This window comes from Hemitrygon akajei, chromosome 7 (assembly GCF_048418815.1).
Source record: "Hemitrygon akajei chromosome 7, sHemAka1.3, whole genome shotgun sequence".
NCBI classification, from domain to species: Eukaryota; Metazoa; Chordata; class Chondrichthyes; order Myliobatiformes; family Dasyatidae; genus Hemitrygon; species Hemitrygon akajei.
This window is the reverse complement of record NC_133130.1, coordinates 184,160,699-184,179,077: the sequence shown is the minus strand read 5'-3', so window position 1 is coordinate 184,179,077 and position 18,379 is coordinate 184,160,699. Positions and strand designations below refer to the sequence as shown.

Sequence of the window (18,379 nt, the reverse complement as noted above, 5' to 3'; positions counted from 1 at the left end):
TTTGCCGAAGTGTTTTCCTCTAGAAAGGTTTGCAAAGATATCCTCTACCCTGGGCAGAGGGTATTGATCTGCTTTCAGTACTGAGTTGATGGTGACCTTAAAGTCACTACACCTCCTGACAGGCCCATTCTTCTTGGCTACTGTAGGACAACTGGCATTGCCCATAGGCTCCACTCAATCTTGGAAAGAATCTCTTCAGCCTCCATGTGATCCAGCTCACTAGCTATTTTATCACAAATTGTGTAATGTTCCAAATGGACTTTGTAAAACTTGGGTTTAGCATTTTCACTTAACACTGTTTTATCCTTGAAACGTTCAGGTTTTCCATTGCCATCTTTGAACACTGCTATGGTATTATCCAGTAGCTTTTGTAATCTACTTTCAGTTGACTCAGTTATATGGAATATGGCATGCAGATTGTGAACAGATCTCCAATCAAGTTGTAGTTGTCTCAGCCAACTAGGGCCCCATAATGATAGCCCTCATGTTTTTACCACATATAAATCAAATGTGGTTTACTGGTTGTTGTATTTCACTGTTACAAATGTCATTTCCACAGTAGTTATGAAATGGGCTCCCCTTCCTTTTGATTCCACTTATGAAACCTAAACCATTAAGCAATCAACAATTGTTTTGGTTTTAAATGTTTAAACATTACTTTCACAATATCAGCAAAGCTCATATCAACTGGTTTGGTTGGAGTAGTCAAAATTCTAAGTAAACTGTATGCCTTTAAACCCAATGCACTCAGCAAAACTGGCACCTGCTTCTCATTGGCTTTTCCATTTGCTTTAATACTGCCCAATTCACTCAGTATACAATATCCAGTTATCTTATGTGCAAACGAACGTGTCTATATTTCTGATGTAACCAACAACTTCTGCTTTTTAAAAATGTATTATTATCACCCCTTACTCACTGTTTGAACCTGTGAATTTAATCTATTTTCTTTTTGTTTTAACTTGACTGTCTCTATCTCCTCTTGAAGAAGCACATGCTGTGCTGCTTTTTTACTCGACCATTTCTTGTTTCGCTAATTTTTTTAACTCAAACCAGTTGTTGTGCTTTAACTGGTAGGTATCGTCTCGGGTTCATTTAAAACTTCCTCATCACCACTGTTATGTTTTGTAGCTCCAAAAAAACACGAAGCTGGGAATACGTGTCTAACTTTGTTTTTACTTTAAGCATATGATGTGCTGGCATGATAACAAAGGTATGTATGTACCTTTACCCATAACAAGTTAGTTAAGCAACAAGGAATGCTTAATCAACCAGTATATTTACAATATATTACAATCAACCAGTATATTTACAATATGACTGAAATATTAAATACACAACAGATTGCTTCATGGTCAGCATGAATGTGTTGAGGCAAAGGGCACAGTCTTTGCTGCACTATTCTCTGTTTTGAAAATTGAAATTAATTTATTTCGGTCAGTACAAACATAACAAAAATAATTAATTAATTTCTCTCTGTTCCAATAACACTCCTGTTTAGATTCAGGAACTGCAAGAAGAAGAGAGTCACTGGATTGAGTATGCTGATGATGAGCTAGCAGTGAAGCTGAAACTAACTGAAGACATCTTTAACATCCTGCTTCATGACACTGCAGATATCTTCAGCACCATCTGTGGCAAGAAGCTGGCAGAACAAGAGCTCATTTCTTCCAGCACATGACAATTTAAGCCAATGTATTACTTACAAATTACAGGCAACAGAAGACAAAGAGCCATTAAAAAGTTTCACAGAATGTTCATAATTACCATATAATGTGAAAATTTAAAATAGTGAATCTACACAATGCTGAACAAACAAACTTAAATGCCTGAATTGTATTAGGGAAAAAGTCTGCCTTGGACATTGACCAGCATGGTCATGGCCACCTATTAACATTGGACATGGCTTAGCACAAAGCACCTCCTTCTGAGTTGAAAGTTGTGGGTTGGAGTCTTCCAACATGACTGCACAAAATCCATTTGAAATTAGGGAATGTGGTAGTGCCAATGGTTTTTGAACCTGTTCTCTCAAGTGGATGTTAAATTTCTAATGAGGCTATTCTGAGGTATTAGCACCAGTGTTCTGGAAAGTCTATTTCTCTTAACCAGTAGCACTGAAACAGATTATCCTGCCATAAGCAAATTGCTATCCAAGAGGGCTTGCTGAGTGCAAGTTTGTTGCTATGTTTTCTATATATGACAATCATGACAGAAACTCAATAAGTACTTCACTGGGTGTAAAGTGTTTTAGGAGATGCTGTGGTGGTAATGGACACTGACTGCAGAGAAGCAACTTTTCAAACTTCTCATTTTTTCTTTCCTGCTTCCCAAATTAATTAATTTTTTTGCCTCCCACCCAGATTTCCAACACATTCTCGCCTACTATGCAGAGTATTCCCACCTGTTAAGTAAGCATTAAACTTATCTTGAGAAACACATTGAAAGATGTATTTGTTTTATGTGGGCCTCAACCAATATAAATATTTGGTCCTTGCCATGCTTGGTATTAGAGTATAAGAATACACTATTCTTATCTTGTGTATTCTGTAGCAATGACTCACAAATATAGTGTAAGAGAGGACTTAGCAAAGTAGTTTGAGAGCATATGCTTACAGATAAAGTGACACCTGACAAGTGGAGTCTTTCAGAAATGTGTTAGTAGAGTTCAATGCCAGCATGTTCTGATGACGATGAAAAGCAAAGATGGTCTCATTAGAGAACCTTGGATGTCAAAACATGGAAGGTTTTTATCAGGAAAAATGAACCACTTGACAGGTGTAAATAACTGAGTCCCTTGAGGAATAAAATGGTTAAGAAATAAGTTAGGAGGGTTAAGGGGCCATGAAGTATCCTTGATTAAGATTAAGCACAGTTCCTGTACATGTTATTAGTATATCAGGACAAGAATGTAGCTAGGGACAATGGGAAACCCCTTGGGGACAAAAGGGTAATGCATATGTGGAGCCATGAGATGCAGGAAGGATGTGTTTATGTTGCAGAGAGTATAAAGAAAATTAACAAGGATGTTACCCGAATTGAAAGACTTGGAAAACTGGATATGCTGGGCTTGTTTATGTTGGAGATGAAGGAGGCTGAGGTGTGATCTTACAGAAACATTTAAAAATATAAGAGGCATAGGTTGTCAGAATCTATTTTTTCCCCAGAGTAGCAGTACCAAAACAAAGGGGTGGAGATTTAAGGTAAGTAGTTTTATTGGGAATATCAGAGGAAGGTGTTTTTCAACAAACACAGCGGTTGTCATCTGGAATACACTGTCAGAGAGTTAGATACAATTATGAAATTTAAGAGAAATTTAGGCAAGCGCTTAGTAAATAGGCAAGGTATAGAAAGATATGGACCTAATGCTAGGAAATGGGATTAGTGTAGACAGGCAAAATGGTTGGCATGGACAAGGTGGATCAAAAGGGCCATTTCTGTGCTGTACAACTCCTTGACTCTATGACCTTCTTAAGTTTATCTGCAAACTATGAAGATGTTTTACTAAAATATAAAGCAATCCAGAATTATTACAATCCCTTCCCTAGTATTACACGTTAGGTTAGAATTGAGGTTCTAGGTAGTAGTCCATTTGCACCTCCACCAGTAAGAGTCAGAAACCAGACATCAGCTGCAGTGTGGCCTCAAACAGCTCAATGCCCAAACAGAGCGGCTTCAGATTATACTGTACCTCCTCAGTATGGGTAATACACAGCAGTCAGGGCAGTGGCAGAATGGCAAGGGAAGGTAATGAATGCTGGCTGGCAACCTTGGAGTGGATGGTAAGCTAATGTAAAACTGGGCTGCTGCCAAATGCCATGTGGTGTTTCACCAGCCTGTTGGAGAACATACGATAGAACTTTGACAAACCCTTTAAAAGCTGGAATCCAGAACTCGTATTGGATCAGTCTAAACATGTGTGACTTTGGTCATAGCTTGCATTGTTGCAGTCACAGACAGTTGAATATAATCCTATAACTCAAATAGTAGCAAGTTGTGAGTGCCACACGACACTGATGGCAAGCATTGAAGAGCTTGTTCACAGACATCTTCTGGAGGGCAGCTCGAGATGGGTGATGAACACACCCTATGCCAGAGAAACTCATAGCCCAAAAATATTTTTTGTCAAATAATTTCTGAAGATTATAATACAGTAATTCAATTTATGTAAGTTTGATTTATGAAACTCTTAGGGCCATTAACTCTTAGAACCGTGTGTTTTGTCATGTGATTTATGACACTTTTTCTCAATGATGATTACTGTTTGTCTCTGTATAGCAATACAGAACACTGAAATACTTACATGCACTTTGCTCTGAATTTTCTCACTTAAAAGAGTTTCCAGTAATACATCAACTTAGTAAATCAAGGTATGACTGTAATTGGCCTGCTATTAAAAGTTTGAAAGCTCTCAGTAGTAACTTGGTATCCATCAGAACCCTGAAAACCAGCTGGAGCTGAAAATTAAGCTAGGATTAAATCAGGGCTTGGGAAGCATGGCTCGAAGGGCTGGAAGGGCCTGTTCTGTGTTTTATCTCAATAATAATAAAGAAATAGCTCCTTGATAAGATAGGTTCAAGACTTCAGATCACAAGAAAACATTGAAAGGTTAAGCATGGCTGCAATAAGGGGAAACAGGTAAGTGCACAGGAGAGAAAGGGATATCAGAATCAAGTATTCGGGGCTAAACAAAGCACTTTTGTGTGCATAGCACAACCAGATTGATTTGTGCCAAATGGCTTTGTATTTGGATCTGCTCTGTACTGCCAGAGGTTCTCGTAGAGACAGATCAATTGCGATATTTAAGAGGGAGCTGGCATTATTTAAAAGGGGGAAAAATGTGCAAAGCTTGTGGAAAGAGTATGGAGAGGGAAAACTGGTTTAACAGTCTAAATAGCCTCGTTCAGTGGTGCTGTTCTTGGTATTACATAGATAAAACTGTTGAGCAGAATATTCCTGCCTCTGAATCATTCAATAATGCATGAAACTAGCATTACGAAAAGATGTGTTCTGAGTGCTAATTTAGTCATGTGACTTACCTGAAATGTTCAGTCAGGCAAGTGTTTAGCGGTAGTTGTCTATCACAGGTATTAAATAATAACTACTGTGGTGGGAAGTATAGGCAACGTAACTGACATGAACTTTGTTTGCACTCATCCTAAACTAGTATTAGGCTCCTCTGTGTTTTTCTTTACATGGGTATGAAACTACATAATATATGTTTATAGCATAGCAGATAATTAGTCTGGAATTCTCATGTTTAGCATCTGAATACCTTCACAACAGTAAATGATTTATTTGTATCATCTAGTACATGAGTATATTAGCAGTGCTATTGAATCTGATGTCCTTTCAATGGCCCTGTGCAGCTGTTTGGTGCCCACTCAATATGATCTCTGAAGATTGTTGTATTCAGTTATGTCAGATTTTACACACCTTTATTGCAGTTTATAGTCATTGTATATCTCGAAAGAAAATAATTTTCAAATATTTTTATTCCCAGCACTCACTGAAGACTGAAAGTAACTTAATGCATCAGGGACCTGGCTGTGCTTTGTTTTTTCTCTCTGCAATTTCCCTGTCCAGTGATGCTGTTGCTATAACTAGCATGTCCCCATGTCCCCTGTTGCTGTGGCAGTGATCCTCATTAAAGCACATCTTCCAGATATGAAATTACAACAGAAAGCACTGGAAATATTCAGCAGGTAGGGCTGCATTTGTGGGAAGAGAAGCAAAGCTAATATTTCAGGTTAAAGACTTTTCACAGAACTGGGAAGGTAAAAATAAAGGAGCTGCTTAAGATGCAAGGGTGGTGGGGGAAGGGGTAAATCTCTGATTGGGTAAAACTGGGATAACTAATGGGAGGAACTATAACCAAAGTTAACTCATCAATGAGTGAATGGGAGCAGTCAGAGTTGGGGTTCCCAACCTTTTTTATGCCATGGTCTCCCACTACTAACCGAGCAGTCCGTGGACCCCAGGTTGGGAACCCCTGAGTTGGAAGGAGAGAACAGAGACCAAAAGACTGTTGAAACTGCAAAATGCAGAGCAGGGAAATATGCCTGGCAGATTAGGCTAGGTATGTCATCCAATCCCAGAAGAAAAAAAATAGAAGAGAAAAAGGGGAAATAAAAACAACGGACAAGCACAAATGAATTACCGTACTGATACAGCCAAAATTAATGTAGCTGATTTATTTACAGCTTACCCCAAAGTCAGCCTGGTTTTACCCTATCAAAAATATTTCCTTTTGCAGCTTAAACAAACATGTTTAATTTCTTCCCATTTTTGATACATTCAGCCCTAAGTATTTGCTCTATTTCTCTTCCCACAGATGTGGTCTGACCAACTGAGTACTTACAGTATTTTCTGTTTTAATTTCAGATTTACTGTATCTGCAGGTTTTTTTTATAATTTAGTTTTGTTTTCTAGGTCTGTCTGATTTGGGATCCCACTATCCATTTAATCCATCCATCATTGGGGAAGCCATCATAGAATCACTGAGTTATACAGCATGGAAATGGGAAATTTGGTCAATTGATTATCAATCACCCAGTTACATGAATCCTATCACTAATATCATTTAATTCTCTTTACCTCCCCACCAATTCCCACCACTCAGATGCCACCAATCACCTACACATCAGGGGCAACAATAGTCCACTGATTTGTTTTGAGAGTAAAGAAAACATAATTTCATCCAATTCAGGATGATTATGTGTCTTTTAATCCTTTGAGAAATTGGAATTAAAGATAATTAGAATTATATGTATGAAACTACAACTCTAGTTATAACCAGTAAACATAATGTTTTCACTGGAAATACTACTTTATTAAAATTTTTGATCATTCACATTCAGCTATAGAAAAACAACGTCATGAGAATGGTGGGCTTATTCTGCATTTTCCCTTTGATGACTTTTGGGAAAATTATTCTTTTTATCTGTGATGCTAACCAGTGCTAATGGCCTCATTACTCTTTCTCAGATTCAAAACGAAAAACTGATTTTCATTGTAGCTTCTACCTTTGATATACAGTAGTTCAACTATTAAGGTGAATTAATGATCATGATAAACCATCTCACCAAAAATTAATAATCTATTATTCTTTCATTTGAACTCAGATCTTCCTTGGTGCTGATTAGCTAAAGTCTAAAGACAAAGGTAGATAAAACAGAGGTGTTAACTGAGTGTTTCCCAGGTACTTCAACTTCCTGCAGCATTTTGCTGCAAAAACTTAAAACAGCTTGCTGTTATTCGGCTCTAGGCAAACAGTAATCAAGGTTAAATTTTTAATTCTTTGCTTCATACTTCCATCATTGGTAAAACTGTTGGCTATGTTACTGCTTTGCTATTCAGAGATGATTTAAAGTGAGTTTGCATTTTATTTTTATTATTATTTTACTTTAATACTTTTATACATATTTTACTGTGATATCTGTATAATAACACAGCTAATTTCTTCTAAAATCCTCTAAATGAGTAAATTAATTGCCCAAATCATAGCGAGCTGATTGTTATATATAATGATGATAGAAACTTTTTAATTTATTTTCCTTGGAAAGTTCTTACCACCTATTGTTTTTTAAACCATTTTTGTATTTTCATGAAATAAAGTTTGCAGTGTTTTGTTAACAGCTGGAAGTAATTGTGGCCTTATTTTGTTCCGGGCTTTGGTAATGTGAAAGGGCACTTGGCAATAAAACTTGTCTCTCTTCATTCTCCTTAAGACAATTAAAAGAGCTTGAATGTGAGAGGAAGGGGGAAAGGGAAACATTTTGGGTATCTTTTAAATAAAAATCTGTACAGTCAACTTACTTTGCTGAATCCTCAGACAAGGTCCATATACCTTATAGTTGGTATGTGTTTAACAACTGAGATCAATGTCCAGATGACGCTATTGCAGGCTCTAGTAGGTTGGAGACATTTTGTAGCAGGATGAACACACTGTACAAGTGGAGAAGAAATATTTCAGGATGGGATTGTTTGGGGAATCCAGGATATGAAAAATTTAAAGAGAGGGTGTTCAATGAGAAGAAACTGAATTTCAAGTGGACATATGATATCGCCTGAGCAATGGAGACAACAATCAAACAAGTATAAGATGTCTCTGAGTTTTAGTATGTTGAGAACTAGCTATGGTATTTTCAGGTGAGGGGAAGAAGACATGAAGGGGAGTTCTTCTCATAGTGGAAGTACAAAATGCCCTTTTTTAAAGTGGCCTTTTTAGTGCAATTTTGGATTCAAAGAACATCTCATCAGGTTGCTTGAAAACAAAGATCGTAGCAAACTCAAGGCCAACCAGTGCAAATTTTATAGGGAAAAGTAGCAAAGGTAATCATTTACAAGAACTAAGTGAAGAAACCAAGTAGTAACTGGGATGTTAAAATGCTCAAGCTAACTCAGAAGTTTATTTCACCTTTCCAAATGTCAATATGTAGTGGCTTTATTGTTGGTGGAATATTGGTGACATGTGAACAGAAATTTAAGTGACACAATACACTCAGTGGCCACTTTATTAGATACAGGTACCTCCTGCATTGAGTGTATGGTCTTCAGATGCTGTAGCCATCCACTTCAAGGTTCAATGTGCTGTGCATTCAGAGATAGTCTTCTACACACCATTGTTGTAATGTGTGGTTTGAGTTTTTTGTTTTTGGTACCATTCTCCATAACACTAGAGACTCTCAATTGTGAAAATCCCAGGAGATCAGCAGTTCCTGAGATACTAAAACCACTCTGCCTGGCACCAACAATCATTCCACAGTCAAAGTCACTTAGATCACATTTCTTCCCCATTCTGATGTTTAGTCTGAACAACAACTGAACTTCTTGACCATGTCTGTGAGCTTTTATGCACTGAGTTGCTGGTACATGATTGGCTAATTAGATAATTGCATTAATGTGCTGGTGCACAGGTGCACCCAATAAAGTCACCACAGTGTATTCTGTGATACGGGTGCAGATTATGGTATGAACTAAATGTGCATCACCTGTGTTTATAATGTTAAATGTTAATGTTTTAATAGAGAAAAAACATAAGAAATAGGAGCAGAATTAAGCTCTTTGGCCCATCAAGTTTGCTCCGCCATTCCATCTTTGCTGATTTATTATCCCTCTCAACCCCATTCTCCTGCCTTTTCCCTGTAACCTTTGATGCCCTACTAATCAAGAACCTATCAACCTCCACTTTAATTACACCCAATGACTTGGCCACCTTTGCCAATGAATTCCACAAATTTGCCATCCTCTGGCTGAAGATATTTCACCTCAACTCCATTCTAAGGGGACGCCCTTGTATTCTGAGGCTGTGACCTCTGGTCCTAGACTCCCCCACTATAGGAAACATTGATTCCATGTCCACTCTATCTTGGCCTTTCAAAAGATAGGTTTCAATGAGATCCTCCCTCATTCTTCCAAACTCCAGTGAGTAAAGGGCCCAGGGCCATCAAAAGCTTCACATAAATTAACCCTTTTGTTCCTGGAATAATTTTCATGACTATCTTCAATACCAGCTCATCTTTTCTTAGATAAAAGGCCTGAAGCTGCTCACAACACTCCAAGTGTGGTCTGACCAATGACTTATAAAGCCTCAGTACTACATCCCTGCTTTTATATTCTAGTGCTTTCAATATGAATGCTAACATCACATTTCTACTGACTCAACTTGCAAGTTAACCTTCATGGAATCCTACATAAGGACTCCCAAGTTTGTTTGCACCTCTGATTTGTGAACTTTCTCCACATTTAGAAAATAGTCTATGCATATATTCCTTCTACCAAAGTACATGACCGTACACTTCCCTACACTACATTTCATCTGGCACATCTTTGTCCATTATCCTAATCTGTCTTAGCTCTTTTACAGATTTCCTGCTTCGCCAACACTACCTGACCTTTCTTCGTATTGTCCGCAAACATCCAAATTGTTGATGTATTGCATAAAAGAAGCAGTCCCAAAACCAACCCCAGTGGAACATGTTGAGTCAACGGCAGCCAATGAGAAAAGGCCCCCTTTATTCCCACTCTTTGCCTCCTGCCAGTTAGCCAATCTTCTATCCATGCTCATAAAAAACACAAAATGCTGGCAGAACTCAGCGTCTGTGGGAGGAGGTAGTGACGACATTTCGGGCCGAAACCCTTCATCAGGAGTGAAGTAACATGGGATGGTTGAAGGGGGATAAGAAGTGGGGGGAGGGATGAAGTAGAGAGCTGGGAAGTGATAGGCTGGAGGGAAATGGGCTAGGGGGAAGGTGGAGAATTATGGGAAATAAAAGAGAAAGAAAGGTAGGGCTGGGGGGAGATTGTAGTGAGGGGGGAGGTCCAGTGCCATCATGTTTGCTGTTGTGTGCTGGGGCAGCAGGCTGAGGATAGCAGACACCAACAGAATCAACAAACTCATTCGTAAGGCCAGTGATGTTGTGGGGGTGGAACTGGACTCTCTGACGGTGGTGTCTGAAAAGAGGATGCTGTCCAAGTTACATGCCATCTTGGACAATGTCTCCCATCCACTCCATAACGTACTGGTTAGGCTCAGGAGTACATTCAGCCAGAGACTCATTCCACCGAGATGCAACACTGAGCGTCATAGGAAGTCATTCCTGCCTGTGGCCATCAAACTTTACAACTCCTCCCTCGGAGGGTCTGACACCCTGAGCCAATAGGCTGGTCCTGGACTTATTTCCACGTCATAATTTACTTCTTATTATTATTTAATTATTTATGGTTTTATATTGCTATATCTCTACAATATTCTTGGTTGGTGCAACTGTAACAAAACCCAGTTTCCCCCGGGATCAATAAAGTATGTCTGTCTGTCTGTATTTCAAGAGAGAATCACGGTGAGTTCAGAATGTGTGAAAATAAAGTGTATCAAAGCAAAGCTCTATCCTATAATTGTTTCAGGTCATAGATTCAATCAGATAGACTAGGATCAGCTATCCAAAATAAAGCTAAATTAAGGAGAAGTTAAGAGCTCCAAGAAATGATCTAAGAATGTAGAACAACACCGAACATGAACAGGCCATTTGGACCACAATGTTGTGTCGAACCAACTAAACTGCAAGTCAAAAACACCCAGGCACTAATCCATCCTAACAGAACATTATCAATATATCAATGATCTATATCAAGGTTCTTTACAAGTAACCAAATTAATTTCATGACGAAGTTGTTAGCCTATAAAAGCTTTAGAGAATGCAAGACCTCATTTCTTTAGAGCACAAGACCCTGCACCCTATTGCACAATAAAAGTTGGAGAAATCCTTTCAAGACAATATTTAAAAAATCAACCTTTAAAATTGTAAAGGTTTCTGAATGGGGTCATGAAGTGAAAATAGTTGACAACAGGAATGGAGAATATAAATTAAAAATCAATAGAGAATCACATGAAAATTGGAATCACTCTGCAGTTCTGCAGCATCTGTGGGAAGAAAAGCAGAATTAATGTTTCAAATTGAAGAACCATCCTCTGTTAGACTTGGTAGCTGAACATTCCAAGTGGATAGAGTCAGTCCCTATAAATAATTTTAATCTCAAGTGATGATTTTGTATTTGAAAATTATATTTGTTCTGTGTTCTTCCAGAGTTGCCTGTGATGGATAAGATAACTAATTCACAAGTGCTGAGCTTGCTAGATTTCTCAGTAGAGTCATGCATGTGGATGCACTTACATGCTCTCCAGCTTCAGGGAGGAGTGTAAGCAGGAGTAGGTAGTTTGTCCCTTGTTGTTTCCTTTGTTCTTTGATAAAATGATGGCTGATTTTTCATTTCATTTTCTAGTACTAAAACCATATCATTTGATTCCCTTAAAATTCAAAAAAATATCAGTATGTCCTGAGGATATTGGCCTTTATTGCAAAGGGTACAGTACATTGCAATAGGGGATGTTTCAATGCAATTTTTGAGGGTGCTTGTGAAGCTGCAACTCTGCCATGGACAGTCCCAAGCCTGGCTACGAAAGGAGGGGGGTTGGATATGGGAATGGCAACCCCATCCTGTAAAACCCAGTACTACAGGAACACCAACAGAAGCTCCATAAACCTCATTCTTGGGAGAGGAAGAATCTTCGAAAGTGGGCTACAGCTGGAGACAACTTAAAAGACTAGCTCAGGATCGAGGACTCTGGCAAGCTCCTGTTGACAGCCTATGTCCCAGCAGGGGTGAAAGGCTTAAGTAAATAAGTTGTGAGGCTGTGACTGAAGAAAAGATTACTAATTTAGTCTCTCTCTTTCACTACTTCCAATGCTAGTATATCATTTCCTTTTAAGGAATAATGTACTTTCATTGCAGGTGGTGTAAAAAAGCTTAACAGCTTAAAAGCTTAAAAGTTCCTGGTATGAAAATTATTGATAGATTATTTGAGGTTAGGAAGGTGGGATCTAAATTCTTTGGAATATAGAAGAAAGAGAGGTGATCTTATTGAAGTGTGTCATGTTCTGAGTGGATAGTGAGATGATATTTACCTTAATATGGTTTAGTAAAGGAATAAAAGTTATTAATTTAAGATGGAAATTAAGAATAATTTCTTCTGTGATGATTGTGACTTTTTGGAACTCTCTACCCCAGAGAGCAGTAGGAACAGTCACTGAATATATTAAAGACAAATATTGACAAATGTTTGAACTAGAAGCAAGTCAAGAGTAGTAAGAGAGAGCAGTCAAGTGAAATTTTGGTAAAGGTTAGATCAGCCATGATCTTACAGAATTGCATAGCAGGTATGAGGGGCCTTCTTCTCCCGATTCTTGTATTCTAGCATTATGTGAGAGAACATGGCATGTAATCAACTACTTTTCAAGAAGCTGGAAAAGGTACCATGGACAAAATGGCTTCTTTTTGTGCAGTAACATTCCTGAGTCCTATGATTAACTTTCTTCCAAAGAGCTGAAAACGAAGACTTCAGGTTGAGAATCTGATCGTAAACACTCCCTTTGTTTCCCCTCCATACCCTCTCTACTAACTGCCTGAAGGCTAGATTGCTAAATCGTAGGGAAATAAGATATTGTTGTGTTCTATATTTGAATGAGACTTGGCTTACTTCCAGCACGCCAGAAACAAGGTTCAGACCCGAAGGCTTCTCGATTCATAGATTGGACCAAACCGCTGATTCAGAAAAGGTAAAAGTTGGAGGTGTGTGTTTCATGATAAACGCTCGATGGTGCTCCGCTGTGATTGTTTTGTCAAACTCGTGTTTCCCTGACCTTGAACACCTAATGATCAAATGCCATCTGTTACATTTACTTAGGGAATTCCCCAACATAATCCTGACCTTAGTTAACATATCATCAGCAACCAACCATAGTCAAGTACTTGAGACTGCATGAGGCCATCTCCAAACAAGAAACAGTCTATCCCAATGCATTTCATATCATAGTCAGGGACTTCAGCAAGACCTATTTGAAGAAAACCCTGCCCAATTACCATCAGCATAAAACCTGTAGCACCTGAGGTCCTAACGCTCTAGACCACTGATGAGGAATACTTACCATTACATATCTGGACTACATTTCGGTAAATTTGATCACTTAGCTGTCCATTCGAGGTGGTCAGGAGAGGCAGCAGAGCGGCTATGGAATTGCTTTGAGTTGGTGGACTGGGCCGTGTTCAATGTCTCATCTGTGGGTTTGAATGAATACACCAGGTTGTCACGGACTTTATTAAAACAGTTGTACTTGTGTGTGTCCCCACACAAAATCATTCAGAGTCTTCTTCAATCAGAAGTCCTGGATGAACCATGAGAACCGCAATCTGCTGAGAGCCATATCAGAGGCATTCAAGTCTGGTGACAGAGAAAGTTACAAGAGGTCCAGGTACGATCTCCAGAAAGCCATTTCATAGGCAAAGTGCCAATTCCAGACTGAACTTGAATCAGTGAAGTATGCACAGCAAGTGTGGCAGGGCTTGCATACTATCACCTCTTATAAAGTTAAATCACGCAACAAAGGAGACAGCAGGGTTACACTTCCAGATGAGCTCAATGCCTTCAATGCTCCATTTGACCATCAAGACATGGAGGAACCAACATGGGAAATCCAATCCTGGGATTTCAGTCTCGGAGGCTGTCGTGCGAGCTACCAATCCACGAAAAGCATCCAGCCGAGATGCTGTGCTGATCATCTGGTTGGAGTGTCCACTGAGATCTTCAACCTCTCACTTTGGCGGTCTAGATACCCACCTGCTTCAAGGAAGCTTCAATTATACCAGTGCCTAAGAAGAATGTGGTAACCTGCCTCAATGACTGCTGTCCAGTAGCACTTACATCCACAGTGATTAAGTATTTTGAGAATTTGGTGATTAAGCATATCAACTCCTGCCTGAGAAGTGTCTTGGATCCACTCCAATATGCCTACCAGAGCAACAGGTCCACAGCAGATGCCATCTCATTGGCTCTTTACTCAACCCTGGAACATTTGGAGAGCAAAACGCATATATCAGGATGCTCTTTATTGACTACAGCTCGGCTTGCAATAATCATCATCCCCTCAAACCTAACCAATAAGCTTCAAGATTGACCTTTAATACCTCCTTGTGCAATTGGAGCCTTGATTTTCTCACCTGCAGACCCCGGTCAATTTGGATTGGCAACAAAAATCTCCTCCATGATCTCCATCAGCACAGGTGCACCACAAGGCTGTGTGCTTAGCCCCCTGCTCTACTCACTTTACACTTATGACAGTGTGGCTAAACACAGATTGCCATATTCTAGTTTACTGACAACACCACTATACTAGGCCGAATCAAAGGTGGTAACAAATCAGCACAGAGGAGAAAATTTAAAATTTGGCTGAATTATGCTATAACAACAACCTCTCACTCAATGTCAGCAAGACCAAGGAGTTGATTATTGACTTCAGGAGGAGGAAACTAGAGGTCCATGAGCCAGCCCTCATTTGAGGATCAGAGGTGGAAAAGGTCAGCAACTTTAAATTCCAAGGTGTTATTATTTCAGAGGATCTGTCCTGGGCCCAGTAAGTGCAATTACAAAGAAAGTATGGCAGCACCTCTACTTCCTTAGAAGATTCGACAGTACATTTCAAATTTTGACAAACTTTAATAGATGTGTAGTGGAGTATTGACAGGCTGCATCACAGCCTAATACAAAACACCCAGTGCCCTTGAATAGAAAATTCTACAAAAAGTAATGGATACGGCTGGATCCATCACTGGTAAAGCCCACCCCACCACTGAGCACATCTACATGAAGCATTGTTGCAAGAAAGCAGCATTCATCAGGGATTCCCCACCACCTAGAACATGATCTCTTCTTGGTACTGCCATCAGGAAGCAGGTACAGGAGCCTCAGGACTCATACCACCAGGTTCAGGAACAGATATTACCTCTCAACCATCAGGCTCTTGAATCAAAGGGGATAACTTCACCCAACATCAGTTGCCCCGCCGTTGAAATGTTCCCACAGCCTATGGACTCATTTTAAAGGACTCTTCATCTCATGTTCTCATAGAAACATAGAAAACCTACAGCACAATACAGGCCCTTTGGCCCACAAAGTTGTGCCAAACATGTCCTACCTTAGAAATTACTAGGCTTATCCATAGCCCTCTATTTTTCTAAGCTCCATGTATCTATTCAAAAGTCTCTTAAAAGACCCTATCATATCCACCTCCACCACCGTTGCCGGCAGTCCATTCCATGTACTCACTACTCTCTGAGTAAAAAACTTACCCTGACATCTCCTCTGTACCTACTCCCCAGCACCTTAAACCTGTGTCCTCTTGTGGCAACCATATCATCCCTGGCAAAAAGCCTCTGACTATCCACACGATCAATGCCCCTCATCATCTGATACACCTCTATCAGGTCACCTCTCGATATTTATTGCTTATTTATTTTTTATTATTTAGTTATTTTTGTATTTGCAGTTTGTTACTTTTTAACACTGGTTGAATGCACACGTTGGTATGGTGTTTCATTGATGCTATTATGGCTATTATTCTATTATGAATTTATTGAGTATGCCCACAAAAAATCAATCTCAGAGTTTTATATGGTGACATATATGTACTTTGGTAGTATATTTACTTTGAATTTAAAGCACTTGTTTGCTTCCATTTCCAGTCATTACCTCTATCTCGTTGTTCTGCTAACCTGAGTTTTGACTTTTGGTTTCCAGCATCTGCAGTTTCTGGCTCTTAGTTTTACCAATTTCTGTCTTCTCAAAATAAAATTTTATTGAACACAAACATAAGTGCAGTCACGCTTGGTGACGCCACAGAGAGAGGCGGGGTTGTACACCGTTGCCCTGGGGACAGACCAAGCACGTCCCTTTGGGTGACGTCAAGTCGGTGGGGTCAGAGTTGACGCTGCTCGAGCGGCTGGTGGCTGTTGGCCGCGGTGCTTCCAGCGATGGCCACGTTGTGCCGGGGGAAACGCCTGAGCTGCCGGGCTCTGCTTACCCTCACCGCCGCCGCCACCTTCCTGGCGCAGCTGCTGCGACACGGCCACGCCGCCGGCTTGTACAGCAGCCAGGACCCGGTGGTCATCCTGGAGGCCCAAGGAGCTAAGGCGCTGCTGGTGAACTCGTCCACCGCCTGGGTAGTGGAGTTCTACTCCTCCTGGTGCGGCCACTGCGTCAACTTCGCCCCCACCTGGAAAGCGTTGGGCCGCGATGTCAAAGGTGGGACCCTGCTGTTGCTGCCCAGCCGTAGTTCTGAAATTTGCTTGTGTTGAGGTCAGCCTTGTCCGCTGTTGATGAACCTTCTGGATTGCTTAAGCCATATGGTGCATTTCATGACGGGTTTATTGCTATAAGCACAGGTACGGTGTGCTGTAAGTACAGTTTTTAAAAACTTCATTGTACAAGCTTAGGTTTAGACACCGCATAGAGCATAAAACAAGACATAATGTGAAAAAAACATTATCAGAGGCGAGCCTGTGATCGTGTAAATAGCGGCCCGTAGCGTTCCACTTCGGAAGAGTTGTAAGCTGTCCAGCTGAGTGGTTGATGGACCGGAGTCATTGTCTTTAGCTCCCAGTACAAACTCTGGCCTGATAATACATCTTAATCCAAAATGTTGACTGTTCCTTCTCCCACCCTTCATCCCCACAGACCTACTCGATCTGTTGCATTCCTTCAACACCAGATCGTGTGGAGCTCTGTATTCTTCTCATCAGTACTCGAGTCCTCTCTCCAACCATATGTTGACTTCATTGTGTATTTATCTCATTTGCCCGTTGCTGATAATACTTTGGCTTTATTATAGTTATTATATTAAGAATGATCTGAATGGTTAGTTTCTTCGTTCCATAACTATTTGTTCACATACTGTTCTTAAGAAATGTTGAAATTAGTGAGATGCATGAATATGAATTTCTGCATTTGCCATTTCTCATTTCTATTGTAGTTTGGACTTTGGAGTCCTTTTCTGTGGAAATTGATTTTTCTACTAAAATAAGGAAAAACAGTGTGATTTGTTCAGATCAACACTGCTGTTTTTGTAGAGAATATGAGGGGGTTCATTAGGAAGTAAATACAAAGTCTACTTTAACTTAACTTGTCAAAAACAAAGTTTAGTTAATCTGTTATTTCCTATCTTTGGTCCTTGCCAGTAAATGAAATTGAAAGTTGATTTTTATGATTGATGCTCATTTTAAAGGTGCTTTTGCTGGAGATGTATTGAATGAGGATGTTGAATTTATCTGTCAGAAATTTTGTCCTTTGTGAGTAACAAGTATGCAAAGTACTTATTCAGGATGCTTTGAAATGCAAATCATTTCTTTTGTGATGTGGCAATCCCTTAATCTAGATTCACACTGAGTGGCCACTTTACAGGAGTGGAACCCAGTGTGGCCTTCTGCTGCTATAGCCCATCCGCTTCAAGGATCGACGTATTGTGCATTCAGAGATGCTCTTCTGCACACCCCCCTTGTAACGTGTGCTTATTTGAATTGTAGTTGCCTTCCTGTCAGCTCAACGAGTCTGGCTATTCTCCTCTGACTTCTCTCATTAACCAAACATTTTCACCACAGAACTGCTGCTACCTGGATGTTTGTTGTTTTTCACACTATCCTCCATAAACTCTGGAGACTGTTGAGCGTAAAAATCCCATGAGATCAGCAGTTTCTGAGATGCTCAAACCTTGCTGTCTGGCATCCACAATCACTCCATGGTCAAAGTCAATTAGATCACACTTCTTCCCCATTCTGATATTTGGTATGAACAACAACTGACCCTCTTGACCGTGTCTCACACCAAATGCTGAAGGAACTCAGCAGGCCAGGCAGCATCTATGGAAAAGAGTACAGTCGAGATTTCAGGCTGAGACCTTTTGGCAGGGCCCCATGTCCGCATGCTTTTATGTATTGAGTTGCTGCCACATATTTGGCTGATTAGATATTTGCATTATGAGCACATGTACAGGTATAT

The 18,379-nt window shown here is 39.9% G+C and overlaps 2 protein-coding genes across 5 annotated transcripts in view; both read left to right on the top strand.

The window, feature by feature from the left end:
• The window catches only part of LOC140730167 (uncharacterized), an 85,791-nt gene extending 78,216 nt beyond the window's left edge, over positions 1-7,575 (top strand). Inside the window, exon 19 of the mRNA XM_073050292.1 lies at positions 1,502-7,575. Within this exon, the coding sequence (XP_072906393.1) occupies positions 1,502-1,681 (180 nt within the window). The 3' untranslated portion in view covers positions 1,682-7,575. The remainder of the gene's footprint in view (positions 1-1,501) is intronic.
• An 8,715-nt stretch (positions 7,576-16,290) lies between these two features.
• qsox2 (quiescin Q6 sulfhydryl oxidase 2) overlaps positions 16,291-18,379 on the top strand; it is a 76,203-nt gene continuing 74,114 nt past the window's right edge. The window contains exon 1 of one of the 4 annotated variants that reach the window (XM_073052859.1): positions 16,291-16,630. In XM_073052859.1, the coding sequence (XP_072908960.1) occupies positions 16,360-16,630 (271 nt within the window). In that variant the 5' untranslated portion in view covers positions 16,291-16,359. The other 3 variants (XM_073052863.1, XM_073052860.1, XM_073052861.1) reach the window with 3 other exon arrangements.